General features: G+C 42.2%; 2 protein-coding genes across 3 annotated transcripts in view; one reads left to right on the forward strand and one right to left on the reverse strand.

Annotated features, from left to right (window-relative positions):
* Window positions 1-376: 376 nt before the first annotated feature.
* The window catches only part of hdlbpa (high density lipoprotein binding protein a), a 22,015-nt gene continuing 8,358 nt past the window's right edge, over window positions 377-14,033 (reverse strand). The window contains exons 5-28 of one of the 2 annotated variants that reach the window (XM_024258920.2): window positions 11,759-11,974; window positions 10,645-10,851; window positions 10,354-10,569; window positions 10,075-10,281; window positions 9,893-10,000; window positions 9,717-9,821; window positions 7,717-7,795; window positions 7,493-7,632; window positions 6,798-6,902; window positions 6,611-6,724; window positions 6,433-6,519; window positions 6,221-6,352; window positions 5,919-6,137; window positions 5,176-5,397; window positions 4,882-5,100; window positions 4,670-4,808; window positions 3,967-4,115; window positions 3,788-3,892; window positions 3,579-3,713; window positions 3,247-3,390; window positions 2,958-3,137; window positions 2,387-2,503; window positions 1,701-1,856; window positions 377-1,627 (exon numbers count right to left, since the gene is read on the reverse strand). In XM_024258920.2, the coding sequence (XP_024114688.1) occupies window positions 1,538-1,627; window positions 1,701-1,856; window positions 2,387-2,503; window positions 2,958-3,137; window positions 3,247-3,390; window positions 3,579-3,713; window positions 3,788-3,892; window positions 3,967-4,115; window positions 4,670-4,808; window positions 4,882-5,100; window positions 5,176-5,397; window positions 5,919-6,137; window positions 6,221-6,352; window positions 6,433-6,519; window positions 6,611-6,724; window positions 6,798-6,902; window positions 7,493-7,632; window positions 7,717-7,795; window positions 9,717-9,821; window positions 9,893-10,000; window positions 10,075-10,281; window positions 10,354-10,569; window positions 10,645-10,851; window positions 11,759-11,974 (3,591 nt within the window). In that variant the 3' untranslated portion in view covers window positions 377-1,537. Of the gene's footprint in view, window positions 1,628-1,700; window positions 1,857-2,386; window positions 2,504-2,957; window positions 3,138-3,246; window positions 3,391-3,578; window positions 3,714-3,787; window positions 3,893-3,966; window positions 4,119-4,669; window positions 4,809-4,881; window positions 5,101-5,175; window positions 5,398-5,918; window positions 6,138-6,220; window positions 6,353-6,432; window positions 6,520-6,610; window positions 6,725-6,797; window positions 6,903-7,492; window positions 7,633-7,716; window positions 7,796-9,716; window positions 9,822-9,892; window positions 10,001-10,074; window positions 10,282-10,353; window positions 10,570-10,644; window positions 10,852-11,758; window positions 11,975-14,033 lie in introns of both variants that reach the window. The other variant, XM_024258919.2, reaches the window with a different exon arrangement.
* The window catches only part of farp2 (FERM, RhoGEF and pleckstrin domain protein 2), a gene marked incomplete in the record, with an annotated part of 71,463 nt that continues 69,187 nt past the window's right edge, over window positions 11,758-14,033 (forward strand). Inside the window, 1 exon segment of the mRNA XM_024258921.1 lies at window positions 11,758-11,857.

Raw genomic sequence — 14,033 nt, forward strand, 5'->3', positions numbered from 1 at the left:
ATGCTCTCAGCTTTGACAACCCAAAAAGTGTAGAAAATGTCAATTTTGTCAAAATCTAACGAATCTTTTACGTTTTTAAGGTACTTTTCACCGAGTTACACTGAAACTTCATGGAAAATGATAAACTAGTGGCCTTCCTATAGTTGTTACCTAAAAATCATGCAGACAGCCTAGAAAATGCAAAACGTTTTTAAAAGGACAATTTGGTCAAAATGTATTCTCTTTTAACTTTTAAAGTTACTTTAATGGACAAAGTCGTCATCTTACTATAGATTTGAACAAAAATCATGCTGGAGATTCCTTCTATCGCTGTTAAACATGCAGCTTTCAAGTAAACGTCTTGGTTTTACATCCTAGAAAACACCAACACACGACAAAGGATTTTCAATTTTTATTGATTTTTGGACTTTTTTTCCAGTGTGATCCATAACCGTTCACTTTGATGGCATTTGCATATTTTTTTTTCTGTGCTAGAAGGATAGAAACCAGGATAGACAGATGCGATGGTTTAGCAGCTAACAAGCTAAGTGTTCACTGGAAGGTTAAAGGTCACTGTTGTGTTCGTGGGTGAGAGTCCGAGAGGATTACAGACACGGTGATTAGCATCTCTACCTGGTTTCTATCGTTCCAGCTGTAAGGCTGATTGAAAAGAAGAAGGGGAGGACCGTTGCTACAGACCAGCTGGACCTGCATAGCAACTGGAAGACGAAGGGACTGGACACTGACCCCAAACGGAAGGTGAGGAACACGGGACGTCACGGGACAGACGGTTGGCACGAGAGATTCTGCTGTTCTGCCTGAAACAGTCGGCGTAGTCTTTGAATCAGATGTTTAGGAAAAGTCCATTCAACAGTTAGTGTGAGGTTAAATGTCTAGTGTTGTACAAAGTTTTGTTATGGCATCTTTTCCAAGCATCTGGCAGTTTGTGTGGCTGAAAGCAAGCTGACGAACGCCGCCGCCCCCCAAAAGCTCATAAGGCTGCAAGGTAGATGCCACGTTTTCAAGTTCACAGAAGCACAGTTACAAGCAAATGTGGGGGTGAACGGGACAACCACAACAGAGAACTTGGGGGTACAAAACTGACACTTCACTCAGCTACATGGATGAAGCAGAGGGGGCGGGGTTAGTATTCAGAGTCTGGCCTCACTGGTCAGATGTTCTTGAATTTCCTGCAAAGGCAACTAAGGGAAACGAGAATAAACTGATGTCTGGCCACCAGAATTTGGTATAGCAGTGTGAAACCAAATGCACCGTCAGCTTCACTCCACATTTAAACATCTGTTTTTTGCAGACGCAACCACATCACCGGTCACACGATTCAAGCAAAAGACAGTTTTTAAATGCAGGGACAACGCTCGCGTCAACCACAGCGTCCCAAAGCACTTGTTGACGACGACTGGAGGCCAAGGCCAGCAGAAACGGATGACTGTCAGAACTGAGGACTCGGAGGGTCAGCAGTCAGTCCAGGCCCAGAGGGGGAATGATGACGGGGACGATTGTGACCGGTTAGACTCGGGTCCATCTGTACCAGCATGGCTTAAAAGCGTTTGGGTCCCCAGGGTGAGGTCTTGGTTGGGACTGGAGCTCCAAAGCTTGGGAAATCTTCAGAACTGCTCATGTCAGGAGCCTAAAAGACAAAAAAGGGGGTTAGAAATGAAGCTGGGGATGGTTGTTACCCCATGAGGTTTCTCCTAACTCACTTTCTCATTGGTGTTAGCCCAGGGAGCCTCCCTCACCACGAAACCTTTGGATGGACCCCGGTTTTCGTCGGAGACGCCGCCGCCGGCAGCAGCAACACTACCACCAGGTGGCCTCATGTGAGCCATCTTTGCTTCGTTTTCCGCAACGTCCGCCATCTGACAGGTTCAGACCACATCAGGGTTAACCAGGAGTAGTGATGCCACAAACGACTATGTTAATAGTCAACCAATCAGATTAATTTTTCCACTTAGTCGACTAATCTTGTCATGCGCAAACTGGATGTAAAGCGCACATCTCAACCATCATTAGCTTGAAACTAAAAACTAGATATATAGCATTACCTGCGATAATTCTAGTGTGAATGCTGATAGCTGAAGATGCTGAAATTCATAGCTAAGAACTCTGACAAAATTTTGGCCTAAAAAAAAACAAAAAAAAAAAAACGAAAAGCCTAAATAGCTAGCATGCAGCTGAAATATTAGTTAAACTCCAAAATAGCTTAAAAAATCCTTAATGCCAAAATCCAAAAAGCTATCAGAATGCCATTATAACTTCTTAACTTTACTACTCACTGACTCCATATAATATAAAGTAAAGACTAATCCACTATCAACTCAGCCGTCGACTATTTTAATACCGTGGCAGTCATATTCAGGAGTCTGACGGGGCGAGAAGAGGAGCTTACGTATTCCTCCTCCAGGTTCAGGAGGTGATCGATGGCTTCATCCACATGCTCAGGGCGACCGATCACTGAGACAAGGTTGGGGTCTGCAGCTCCGCTCTGAGGGAATCTCAGGTCCACCTGTGGATGACAAACCAGGAAAATAAGAAAAAAAAAACAATCCAAAAAAAACAAAATATTTTTATCAAGCAGCAAAAAAACACACAGAAGAGAACAAAGAAAACCAACTTGTAGTGCGTGTCCAGAAGAATGCTTAATAAAATAAGTAAGTTTTGTTTAATATTGAAAGCACTATGTGTTCGGGCTGCCCTATAGTGATGGATGAATGAGCAGTACAAAGTTTTCAAAGGTTATAATACTTGACCGTACATAGTAGAGATTATGATTTTGATATGGATATAGTTTGTGTTTCTTCCAGCTCCATTTTTAACCAATTCTTCCACATTTAAATACATTTTAATGTAAAACTAAAGTGAATGAAGAAACAAATGTAAATCCTAAATAGTTACCAAAAAGTTTGAAAACAAATGAAAACCATCTGTGTAGACGCCTTCAGTCCTTCCACTTCTCTCACCTTGAACTCGTCCATGATTTTGCGGATGCCCTTGCCGCGAGCTCCGATGATGCGAGCGTGGACCCTGCTGTCCAGCGTGATGTCCTCAGACACCATCTCCTCCAGCTCATCTACAATGGCCTGGATGGCGTCTCTTGCTGCTATGGCTTTGTGCTCATACCCTGTAATGGTTATCTGATCCTGGAGGACGATAAAGAAACTTCTAAAAACAATGATTCAACTTCATCTGAATCACTACTACTAAAATACTGAATCTATAGAGGTATTCCTCAAATTCAACACACTGCACCTGATTTTCATCATTCTTCTCTGGAAACTGGATGTTAACGTCGTGCTCGGTGCGAATGTTTGTGATGATGGCTCCCTTCCGGCCAATGATTTTGGGGTGATACTTGGGGTCCACAGTGATGGTCAGCTTAAAGCTCCTTAGTGCCTGTGTGGAAGTTCAAAAAGACTTCATGTAACACAACTAAGTCTAGAGTAGATCAAAGCTTTTGCAGCTGAAGTGTTATGGAGCTGCAATTCAAGAGAAATCTTAAAGAAAGCTGCTGGTTATTAGAAACACTTCAGTCTTTAAAGTTAGCACTAACTAACAAACATGTTGATCAAGTGGATGCTGACCCGATCCTCCTGATCCGCCTGCAGCTCTTTGACGCGCACCAGCAGCCCCTCTTTGGCACGGTCCAGGTGACTGGCCAAACCAGTGATAGCGATTTTATCGGACTGGAGATCAGGACCAGGCACTTGAATATTGACCTGCAAGGAAGAAGACATTCCAGTCACGTCAAAGAAAAGCTCCCTCATTCCCACGCCAAACCGCCTCTACCAACCTCAAATTCATCCATCATTTTGCGAATTCCGCTTCCTTTCTGTCCAATGATGTATCTGTGAAGCTCAAAAGGCACATCCACCTCGATAGTCACAGGAACCAAAGCCTAGAAGAGGAAGAGGGTTCAGAAAAAGCAGCTGCAGAGTGTTATGAAAAACAAAGTTCTTCTTTATCTCCAACCTTCAGGGCTTCGATGGCAGCTTCGCATCGCTCTTTACGGCCGGAGAGGACGATCACGTCACACCTTTTGGGGGCTTCTGGATCAAGCGGCTCCTTCAGTTCACCGTTCGCTTCTCCATTCTCCTGTGCAGGAGTCTCTGCTTGAGCTGCTGCTGAAGGAAAGTTAAATACTTGTTGTCGCAAAAAAAAAAAAAAGGAGAATACGTCTGTAAACTAGACATATAGAATTACCTGTGATAATGCTAGTGTGAATGCTATAAAATGAAAATGCTGAAGCTGAAAGGTTGCCAAAATATTGCCTAAAAACCTGGAAAAATGTCTAAATTAGCCAAAATAGCATGTTCCCGAAATATTAACTGAACTCTAAATTATCCTTAAAAAACCTTTAAAGTTTAAATGTTGTCTAACTGAAAGTTTGCAGAAGTACACAAGTTTCAAAGTCCACAAAGTTTTTGAAAGATTTGAGCAACTTCTCTTTCATTTCCTATGGAGCATATTTTGCTCAATATTTCAAAAACTGTAACATTTATGAATACCAAAAATACAAGCATTACTGTGCTGAACGAGCTGAACGTTCTGATTTCAAGAATGCTGAAATCTCTAAAAGTGTGAGTTTTTACGTGGTGAAAAATGTACAGAAAGAAACAGCAGAATCACAACAGTGTGAATGCTGTAAAGTCGACTCCAGCTCAATCCTCTTCACCTTGTGGATCCTCACGCTCTGGAAACTTTATCTGCACATTGTGATCTCTGGTGATCTGCTGGATCCGTGAGCCCTTCGGACCCATGATGGAACGGTGGAACTTCTGGGGGATCACGCACTCCATTGTTACTTGAGCATCCTGGGAGAGAGGTTCAGAGGAAGGTAAGCGGGAGGCAGATTAAACAGAAGAGGACAGAGCTTCATGCACTGACCAGGTCTTCTATCATCTCCTGCATCCGCTTCTTGGCTGCTTCCACACATTCTTTGGCTCCTTTCAGGCTGACTTTGTCGCTTTGAGAACCCGTGCGAGGGAAGCTCACCATGACGCCGCCGTACTCGTCAGCGAGGTCCCTGAGGACTTGACCTCGGCGAGCCACAAAGTAGCGATGGTGCTTTGGGTCGACATTCATGGTGTCCTCCACGATGTTGTCCTGTGAAGGGAGCAAAGCTTAAGTTTGGTCTGAATCAGAAACGAGTTGGACTTCAATTCAGGATTTGAACCTCACCAAACTCTTTATGAGCTCCTCTAGCTCCTTCTGGGCCTCCCGCACAGCCTCCTCGGTGCCGACCACAGTGATGAGCTCCTGGTCCTTGTCCTCAGGGGTGGGGAAGATGATTCTGGCCCCGGTGCTGTCTCGCACCTTGCGGATGTTTCCACCGCCCTTCCCAATGAGAAACTTGTGGTACTCTGGCTTCGCATGCAGCTCCACTGTGTGACTCTTCGTTTGCTGTAGAAATTGTTTACAGATTTCATTCAAACCCCCAGTGACGATTTTTTTTTTAATTTTAGAAAAAAGTTACCAGTGGTGTTTTAATGATTATAAAATTTTCAACCAAAATCCCAAAATAAATATCAAAACTCTGAAATAGCCTAAAAAGAGAGAAAAAAAAGCTTAAATTAGCCAAACAGCTAGCATGCAGCTAAAATATTAGCTAAAGTCCAAAATAGCCTAAAAAATCTTAATAAATGCCAAAATAGTCCAAAAAGCTAGCAGAATACCATTATAACTTTACTACACTCTGACTCCATATAATATAAAGTTATGGCTAATTGTATAGTCGATTAGTCGGCCAATCGTGGCAGCACTAACTGAAGTACTCTGACATGCAAAAACAAAATAACTGAATACATTTGTTCTCTTTCAGAAGAAAAACGCCTCACATCCACGACTCAAAAACAGGTTTTTCATTGGAGGAGGAGTTTAAAGGAAGTTCTTATCAGAATGTAAAATATAATTTATTCTTTTACCTTCTCCTCTGCCAGAGTGAGCAGCTGCTGCTTGGCTTTCTCCACCTCCTCCACAGGCCCTCTGATGGTAACCTTGTCCACGCCGGAGCCCTCGTTGGGGAAGTGGATGTGCACGCCGCCACACTCCTCCATGATGGCGCGCACCAAACGGCCCTTTGGCCCGATGAGGGAAATATGCAGCTTTGAAGGGATGGACACGTCCACCTCGGTGATGTTTGCCTGAGTCAACGAGGGAAAGGAAATTCAGCAAACAGCTAAATAAGAGCAAAGTGGAAACAGTCGGAGCATCCACTTCCACTCACCAGCTCCTTCTGAATGGCCAGGATCCGGTTCCGGGCCGCCTCACAGTTCACCTTCTTCCCAGTGATGAGGATCATCTCAGAGTTGCTGTTTTCTGCAGGCAGGTCGATTTTGGTGTTTGTTTCTTCTCGAATCTGGAGGTGAAATTGAAAAATAAAATTGAAATGAAGACCGAGCAACAGCATGAATGACACAGTTAAATATATGCTGGCACCTTCTTGATGTTTGAGCCTCCCTTTCCTATGATGTTTCTATGAAACTGTTTAAAGATGGGGACGGAGACGGAGTAGCTGTTCTCCACCTGAGAAGAAAAGTCACAACATTTCATCATTTCTGAGCCGTACAACCAATTCACATCTATATGCATGAGTGGACTCAGAAACTGTGCCTACCATCTCTGCCACCATCTTCTGCATAAACTTGGAGCATTTTTCAACTTCGGTTCGCGGTCCCCTCAGCTGAACAATGTCACTCTTTTGGGCTGGGTCAGGGAAATTGATGATGACCTGAAACAAATCAGGGGGATTAAATATGACATTTAGGGAGCCAGTGAAGCAGAAGATGGGAGTCTGAGCTCACCTCGGGGAATTTGTCGCGCACTTCTTTGATTTTCTCCCCTTTCTGCCCGATGATGGCTCTGTGAAAACGCTGTTCGATAATCAGGTCCTTTGTACGCTCATTCTCCTACAAAGACACGACAAGCTGAGCCTCCATCAGCGGCACCACAAATATGTAATCATGGATATACAATAAGCCTGCACAGTAACCCTCACACTATCCTACACACATTGAGGTTGGGAGAAGGGTCATCTGGAACCCACAAGACAATACACTCATTTATTTATTCATTTATTAATAATTAATTTTGATCTGTCCAATGACAGACATCAAGTCCTATATGTTTAGTTAAAAATATATGTTGTAAAATGTTTAAAATATATATATATTTTTAGCTTTAATCTAGTTAGTTTGTCTTTTTTTCCCCTTTTACTGATCCAAAAAATGATCCCAACTGTGACTCTTAAACCTTTACACGATCTGAACCGCGAGTTTAGTGATTTTTTATATTGTTTTCCAAACACAGCTACTATGCAAAACATGCTGAAAACTAAAAAATATTGAAATAAAACTATCACAGTGAATTTGTATTTTTTTTGTTGCCATTTGACCATTTTTTCCACAAAGCATTCCGTTATCTCAGTTTCAAACATATCGCAGATTTTTCTCATTTCGTGCGAGCCAAATATACAAGTCCAAGTCGAAGCTCTACAAACCATGCGAGACGCAAGCTCCAGCAGCTCCTTCTTGGCCTCCTGTACACCCTGAGGGTCCCCCTCGATGCGGATCAGGTTGCTCTTCTCATTGTCGGGGGGAATGCGGACAGTCACCTTGTGCATCTCTTTGATGCGATTAACTACAATTTCAAAAGGAAAATCCATTTTTTGTTTTGTTTTTTTCTGTTCTGCTTCCAACTTTTCAGCAAAAGTTTCCGACTTACTGTTGACGCCTCCCTTTCCAATCAGATGGCGGTGAAACTTGGGATCCACGGAAATCTCAGCGTAGTCCATACGACTCACCTGTGAGGATTTTAGCTCATTTACTAGGAGGTCAAATCAGGATCAGCTCAAAGTGAACAAAAAACAGATTGAAAACTTGAAAAATAGAAGTTCAAATTTGAAAAGAAGACTGAAAACTTGGGGGAAAAAAATGAAAATTTGAAAAAAATATAGAATATTTGAAAAAAATACTGAAAACTTGAATTTTTAAAAAAAGCTATAAATATAAAATTACCAATTGAAAAATAATGTCTTCATTAGTAACATCTGCTGTTATGAATTTTCAACTTTTTTTCCGTCCATCTTCACTCTTGGTTCCTCGTTTTCAGTTTCAATTCTGATTTTTGAGTTTTCGCTGCTGAGCTGAACCTAATTTTACATGTCCAGGTTGCTCATTGGCTACCTGGACATATTCATCATGGCGTGACACAGGGGACTCCTCACTACACATTTTCTACACTTTTCTCAAACACATGAATATTTTTACACTTTTCTCTCATTTTTATCTCACTGTTCATACTTCCATCCATCCATCTTCCTCCGCTTCATCCAGGACCGGGTCGCGGGGGCAGCAGTCTAAGCAAAGATGCCCAGACTTCCCTCTCCCCCGCCACTTCCTCCAGCAACTCTGGGGGGACCCTGAGGCGTTTCCAGGTCAGCCGAGAGACATAGTCTCTCCAGCGTGTCCTGGGTCTTCCCCGGGGCCTCCGCCCAGTGGGACCAGATGCCCAGGCCACCTCAACTGGCTCCTCTCGATGCGGAGGAGAAGCGGCTCTACTCCGAGCTCTCTCCGGGTGACTGAGCTTCTCACCCTATCTCTAAGGGAGCGTCCAGCCACCCTCCGGAGAAAACTCATTTCAGCCGCTTGTAGTCAGGATCTCGTTCTTTCGGTCACGACCCAGAGCTCATGACCATAGGTGAGTACTGGAACGAAGATCGACCGATAAATTGAGAGCTTTGCTTTCTGGCTCAGCTCTCTTTTCACCACAACAGACCGGTACAGCGACCGCAAAATGGCGGACGCCGCTCCAATCCGCCTGTCAATCTCACGCTCCGATCTTCCCTCACTCACGAAGAAGACCCTGAGATATTTTAACTCCTCCACCTGAGGCAGGAGCACTCCACCCACCGAGAGAGGGCAAACTACCTTTCTCCGGTCGAGAACCATGGCCTCAGACTTAGCGGTGCTGACCCTCATCCCAGCCGCTTCATTGCAAACCGCTCCAATGCATGCTGGAGGTCCCGGCTTGATGAAGCCAACAGAACAACATCATCTGCAAAGAGCAGAGATGAAATCCTGTGATCCCCAAACCAGACCCCCTCCGGCCCCTGGCTGCGCCTAGAAATTCTGTCCATAAAGACTATGAACAGAACAGGTGATAAAAGGGCAGCCCTGCCGGAGTCCAGCACCATTACCTTTTGGGGAATCGTGGGATGCATTTTCGGGTAGCCAATGAGCTCAAAGCCCCGCCCCCATGTAAAATTAGGATTAGCTCAGCAGCAAAAACTCAAAAATCAGAATTGAAACTGTAAAACTGAGGACTTCAAGTGAAGACTCAGAGAAGAAAGAAAAACAAAATGCTGAAAATTCAAAACAGCAGCTGTCACTAATGGATAAACTCATTTTCAATTGATACATTTTACATGTATAGGTTTTTTATTTCAAGTTTTTAGTTTTTTTTTTCAAATTTTCAAGATTTATTTCAAGTCATAATTTTTTTCAAATTTTCCTATTTTTTTCAAAATATATTTCAAATTTATATATATATTTTTTTTTATTTACAATGTCTTGTTTTCCATTTTTTTTTCAGTTACCATGTGTATTTTTCAAGTTTTCAGTCTGTTTTTTTGTTCACTTTAAGCTGATCCTGATTTGACCCCATAATTTACCTTGACGCTCGCGGAGGTGCAGCATTAAATATTGCAAAGAAGAAAAACTCACCAAATCTGTAACAATGGCTTCAATCTGACTCTGGACCATTTGAACATCTTTGGTGGGACCCTCAAGGGTGATCTTGTCCTCTCCCTCGGTGAACTCGATGTGCACCTGTGTGAAGATCAAAACATGTTAACAAAAGGCAGAAGGCTCTTTCACACCGAGAACAAAGATCAACATACCTTGGGCATCTGTTGAGTAATTTTGGCCAAATTTTGCCCCTTCTTGCCAATGATGAAGCGGTGCAGCCAAGAGGGAGCAGATACCGAGGAAACGGTGTAGCTGTTTGCCTGCAAACAGTCTTCTGTTAGCGCCGTTCTCCACGTCTCTGCAGCAGACGCAGTAAATGCAGCGGCGATCTCACCTTGGCATAAACTTCAGTGAGGGCCTGACCCAGACGGTCGGGCTCCCCACGAAGGATGACAGTTTCTGAGCTGCTGTCCGACGGTGGGATCTCCACTGAAACGCCAGTTCTATCCAGGATCTCCTGCAGGGTGTTTCCCTTGGGGCCGACCACGTATTTGTGCTGAGACTTCTTCACCTCCACTGCGATGGTGGTGGTGTTCTTCTTCTGCAAAGGGACAGGCGCTCGCAGGTCACACTGTGCCACAAAGCACTCCTAAAGTCAACTTCCTATGCATACCTTCTCTTCATAAACCTTCTTGATCATAGCCACAGCAAGGGCCACCTGCTCCTTCTCCCCAGTGATGACGATCTCAGTCTTGTTCACGCTTGGAGGGGGGACGTTGATGCGGGCGCCGGTCTCTTGCGTCATTTCTCCTACCATCTTGTTGTAAGCGCCGGTGATGAAAGGGTGGTACACCTTGTCAATGTTCACTCTCTCCACAGCGCGCTTGTCCTGAAATTCACCAAGCATGAGCGTCTGTCGGCTCAAACAAAACCAATCTGAAAGATTGCTGTAAGGAGAGCTCACCTGCTCCGCAGAGATCAACAGGATCTCGTGCTTGGCCTTCTCCAAGCCCTCCTTCGTACCAGAGATCTTGATCTGGTTGCTGGGGTCGTCAGGTCGTGGGATCTGGATTTTTGTGGCAGTTTTCAGCTCAAGCTCCTGAAGCTTCTCCCCGTTTTTGCCAATGACAAAACGATGGTGCTCCTTTGGGATGGCAACAGTAGCTGAGGCCTGCAACAGAAGAAACGTACAAACTTTCATTAGAGGATTTCCTTTTCAGGATTTATCAACTCTGCTTTTTGGCAAGTCCCACTCTGATCACCTTTTCCTTGTGGTCTTTTAATTATGATTATGCCATTTTTAGCACAAAAACACAGTCATAATTTATTCATATTCAAAGGTGTAAGCCCTGATAGTTCTGTAAAGGTTTTAAAAAATCATTTTGAAAGGGTTTTCTAAAGTTTAGGACATTTCCTCTTACGCAACCGGCTAAAGTTACGATTTCTGCTTCTGGCTACAGATTGATTCTGACGCCGTCATTCGTGTGCCCAGAGGCCCCTCCAAAAATCCCACTTTAGGAAAAATACAACCTATATGTGTCTTTTTGACTATTGAACAATTCATTTATAAAATTGTTGCTTTCAAATACTTACAATAAATTTATAACAGTATTAACATTTTCCTTATGTCATTTTTCTTTTTCTTTTAACAGCAGCTCATACAAGTTCCTTTCAAAATAAAATTCATTCTGCTGAAGCAGATTTACTTAAATTAAAAACACACAAAAAAAGGTTTTGTTAGCATGATGTGAACCTACATCCTTTTCTCATTTTACAATCAAATATAAACACAACCATTTAAAAATCAAACCATTTTCTTTAAGAACTCTGACACTATTAAGTTTTCCCTTGCTGCACAACAAACTAAAATTAATCAGAACTACAAACCCATTATTTTATTTAACTTATTAGGATTTTCTTCAAACTCAAAGAGCCACAATGGAGGGATGAAAGAGCCGCATGTGCAGTTTAAGCTTAATTTTCTTCATATACGTCATCCGTCATGAGTAAAATGCCATAAGAACACATAAGAAATTGGGTTTTAATGGATGTGGGTCTTCAACAACTAATCCTCTCACCTGAGTCTGCAGTCGGGACACGATCTCCTTCCGGGCCTTCATCACGGCGTCCAGCTTCCCAGAAACCATGATGGACAGACCCTGGTCTTTTGCTAAGGACAGTTCCAGGTGGGCTCCAGTCTTGTGCATGATGTCCACACAGACCTTAGCCTGATCTCCTTCCCCAAACTGGTTGATGTCCTTGTACTTGCGCTCCTCCAGCGGCACATGAAAAACCTTACACACACAGTTGTGATTTATGAGTGGACCATGTTTTTACACATGAGCTTTTGAACAGTCCCAAACTAGATAGATCAATGTGTTTTTTTCTAGGCAGATTATTAGCAGTCAAGAATGCTGATAACTGATGTTTGGAATCAAAATTCAGAATTATACAAACACTAACAATAAACTTTATTTAAAAAAAACAACATTTTTAAAAAGTCAAATGGCTCCTCTCTTTTATAAGTACTTCTTTAAGTTAAATACAAAGTTTCCTGAAAATGTTCACAGTAAATAAAGAAAAACTTTAATGAATCCAATGATTTTCCTTTGAGATGAGTTTCAACCAAAACAAAAAGTGCAGGAAGTCAAATAAAAATTCTGATGAAAAAAAAAAAAAATTTCCCTAAAGTTTTATTAAGTAAATAAAACAAAGTTAAAAATAATTGGAGAAAAATTTGACTGTCAGTTAAGCACCAACAGATTGTGGTGCAAAAAGCAAAGTAGATCGGCGTGTTTTCCAACCAAACTGTTTCTCTTGAGGTTGTAAATTCCAGAAACCTTGCTGAAGATGAGCGCACTAGAAACGGATGAAGCTCAAAAACCTTCTTCATGTTTTGCAGATCGTTTGAATTGTGATTCATGTTGTGCTGAACAGAGGAGGCCAAGAGGTTTTTTTTCTCAGTAAGTGGAGGACAAACATGCATTTTTTGAACGTACAATTAAAAGTGACTAGTTGCTACTAGTGTGAAAAGCGAGGACTGAGTGCGTGGTTTGCATAACCAATCAGATGGCCCCGTGGGCGGGACAATTCTGGAGACAGATCTGCTGCTTAATCTGAGCCAAAACAACCAGTTCATAACTAAAAATGGCTGATGCTGATAGAAAAAATATCTGCGCTGATAAGTCAACTCTTAAGCCCCTCCCATTCAACATTACAGATCTACTTAATGTCAGACAATGTTCAAGGATCTGCCTTTAAATAGTGGCGGATAAAGACACTAATAAATTTTTTTTTTAAAGTCCCACTCCAATCATATATTCTTCTATCACACAATTGTTCCCAGAAATCTTAATTATGATTCTGAAGTTTTTAGCCAAAATCAAAAAGTCTGTCGTTAATTAAGACGCTTTATGCACAGCGGCAATAGTTCATTAGAAAGACAATTCTGGGTTGTGTTGACACAAAGCAACCCTGCCTTCCTTCCTGTACCTTTTGCGTGTTCGTGTGCGAGCTTTTTGCCTCAAGCTAATATTAGCGGTGCAAAAAATAACGAGCAATACTGAATCAATCCAGTCGTCTAGTTTTGAGGCAGAATCTCAGTTCACTACAGCACGAGTGTTGAACGCTCATGTCTCGCACAGAAGACTTTGGTACACCCATTCAAGTAGCTGCGTCATTAGTCTGAGCTTTTTCTAGCATCCAGTTTTCTGATCCAACGCGATTTGAATCAAGAAATACTCAAACCTAGTTTTAATTGTAAATTCGATTTATCTACTGAGAAAAATGCAAAAAGAACATGTTAAAAACACACAAAAAAGACAATTTTCACTGGAATGCATCTTAAAATAATATATGAATTGACTGTGTATGGCAGTGGACCCCGGGCCACTGACCGGCACCGGTCCGTAGGTCACTTGGTACCGGGCTGCAGACGAGAATTTTCCTACAGCAAGGCTGAATTAGGTTCAGAAACTTTAGCACAGAAAATGTTATTTTATGTTGAGAAAAAAGAAGAAAAAAAAAAAAAAAAAAATAAGATTTTTTTAAAAACAAAATATGATCAATTTTTTTGCCCTGAAAAAAAAAAAATCAGTCTGGATCAAGTGTTAAAAGGCATTATGGGAAAGGAAAAAAACAATAAAATGCTACTACAAGAAATTAGAAGAATTTTTTTTCCCCCTAGAGATTGGAAGCTCAAAAATGCCTAAATCGGCCCCATTTGGACTGCCCTGTGAAGCTTTGGATAATTTAAACCGGTCCTTAGCCTGAAAAAGGTTTGGGACCACTGATGTATGCAACTTTATTAGCTGCCTCCTCATAACAGAGATTTGATAGCCGCATATTAAATGT

Source organism: Oryzias melastigma, linkage group LG4 (assembly GCF_002922805.2).
Source record: "Oryzias melastigma strain HK-1 linkage group LG4, ASM292280v2, whole genome shotgun sequence".
Lineage (NCBI taxonomy): Eukaryota > Metazoa > Chordata > Actinopteri > Beloniformes > Adrianichthyidae > Oryzias > Oryzias melastigma.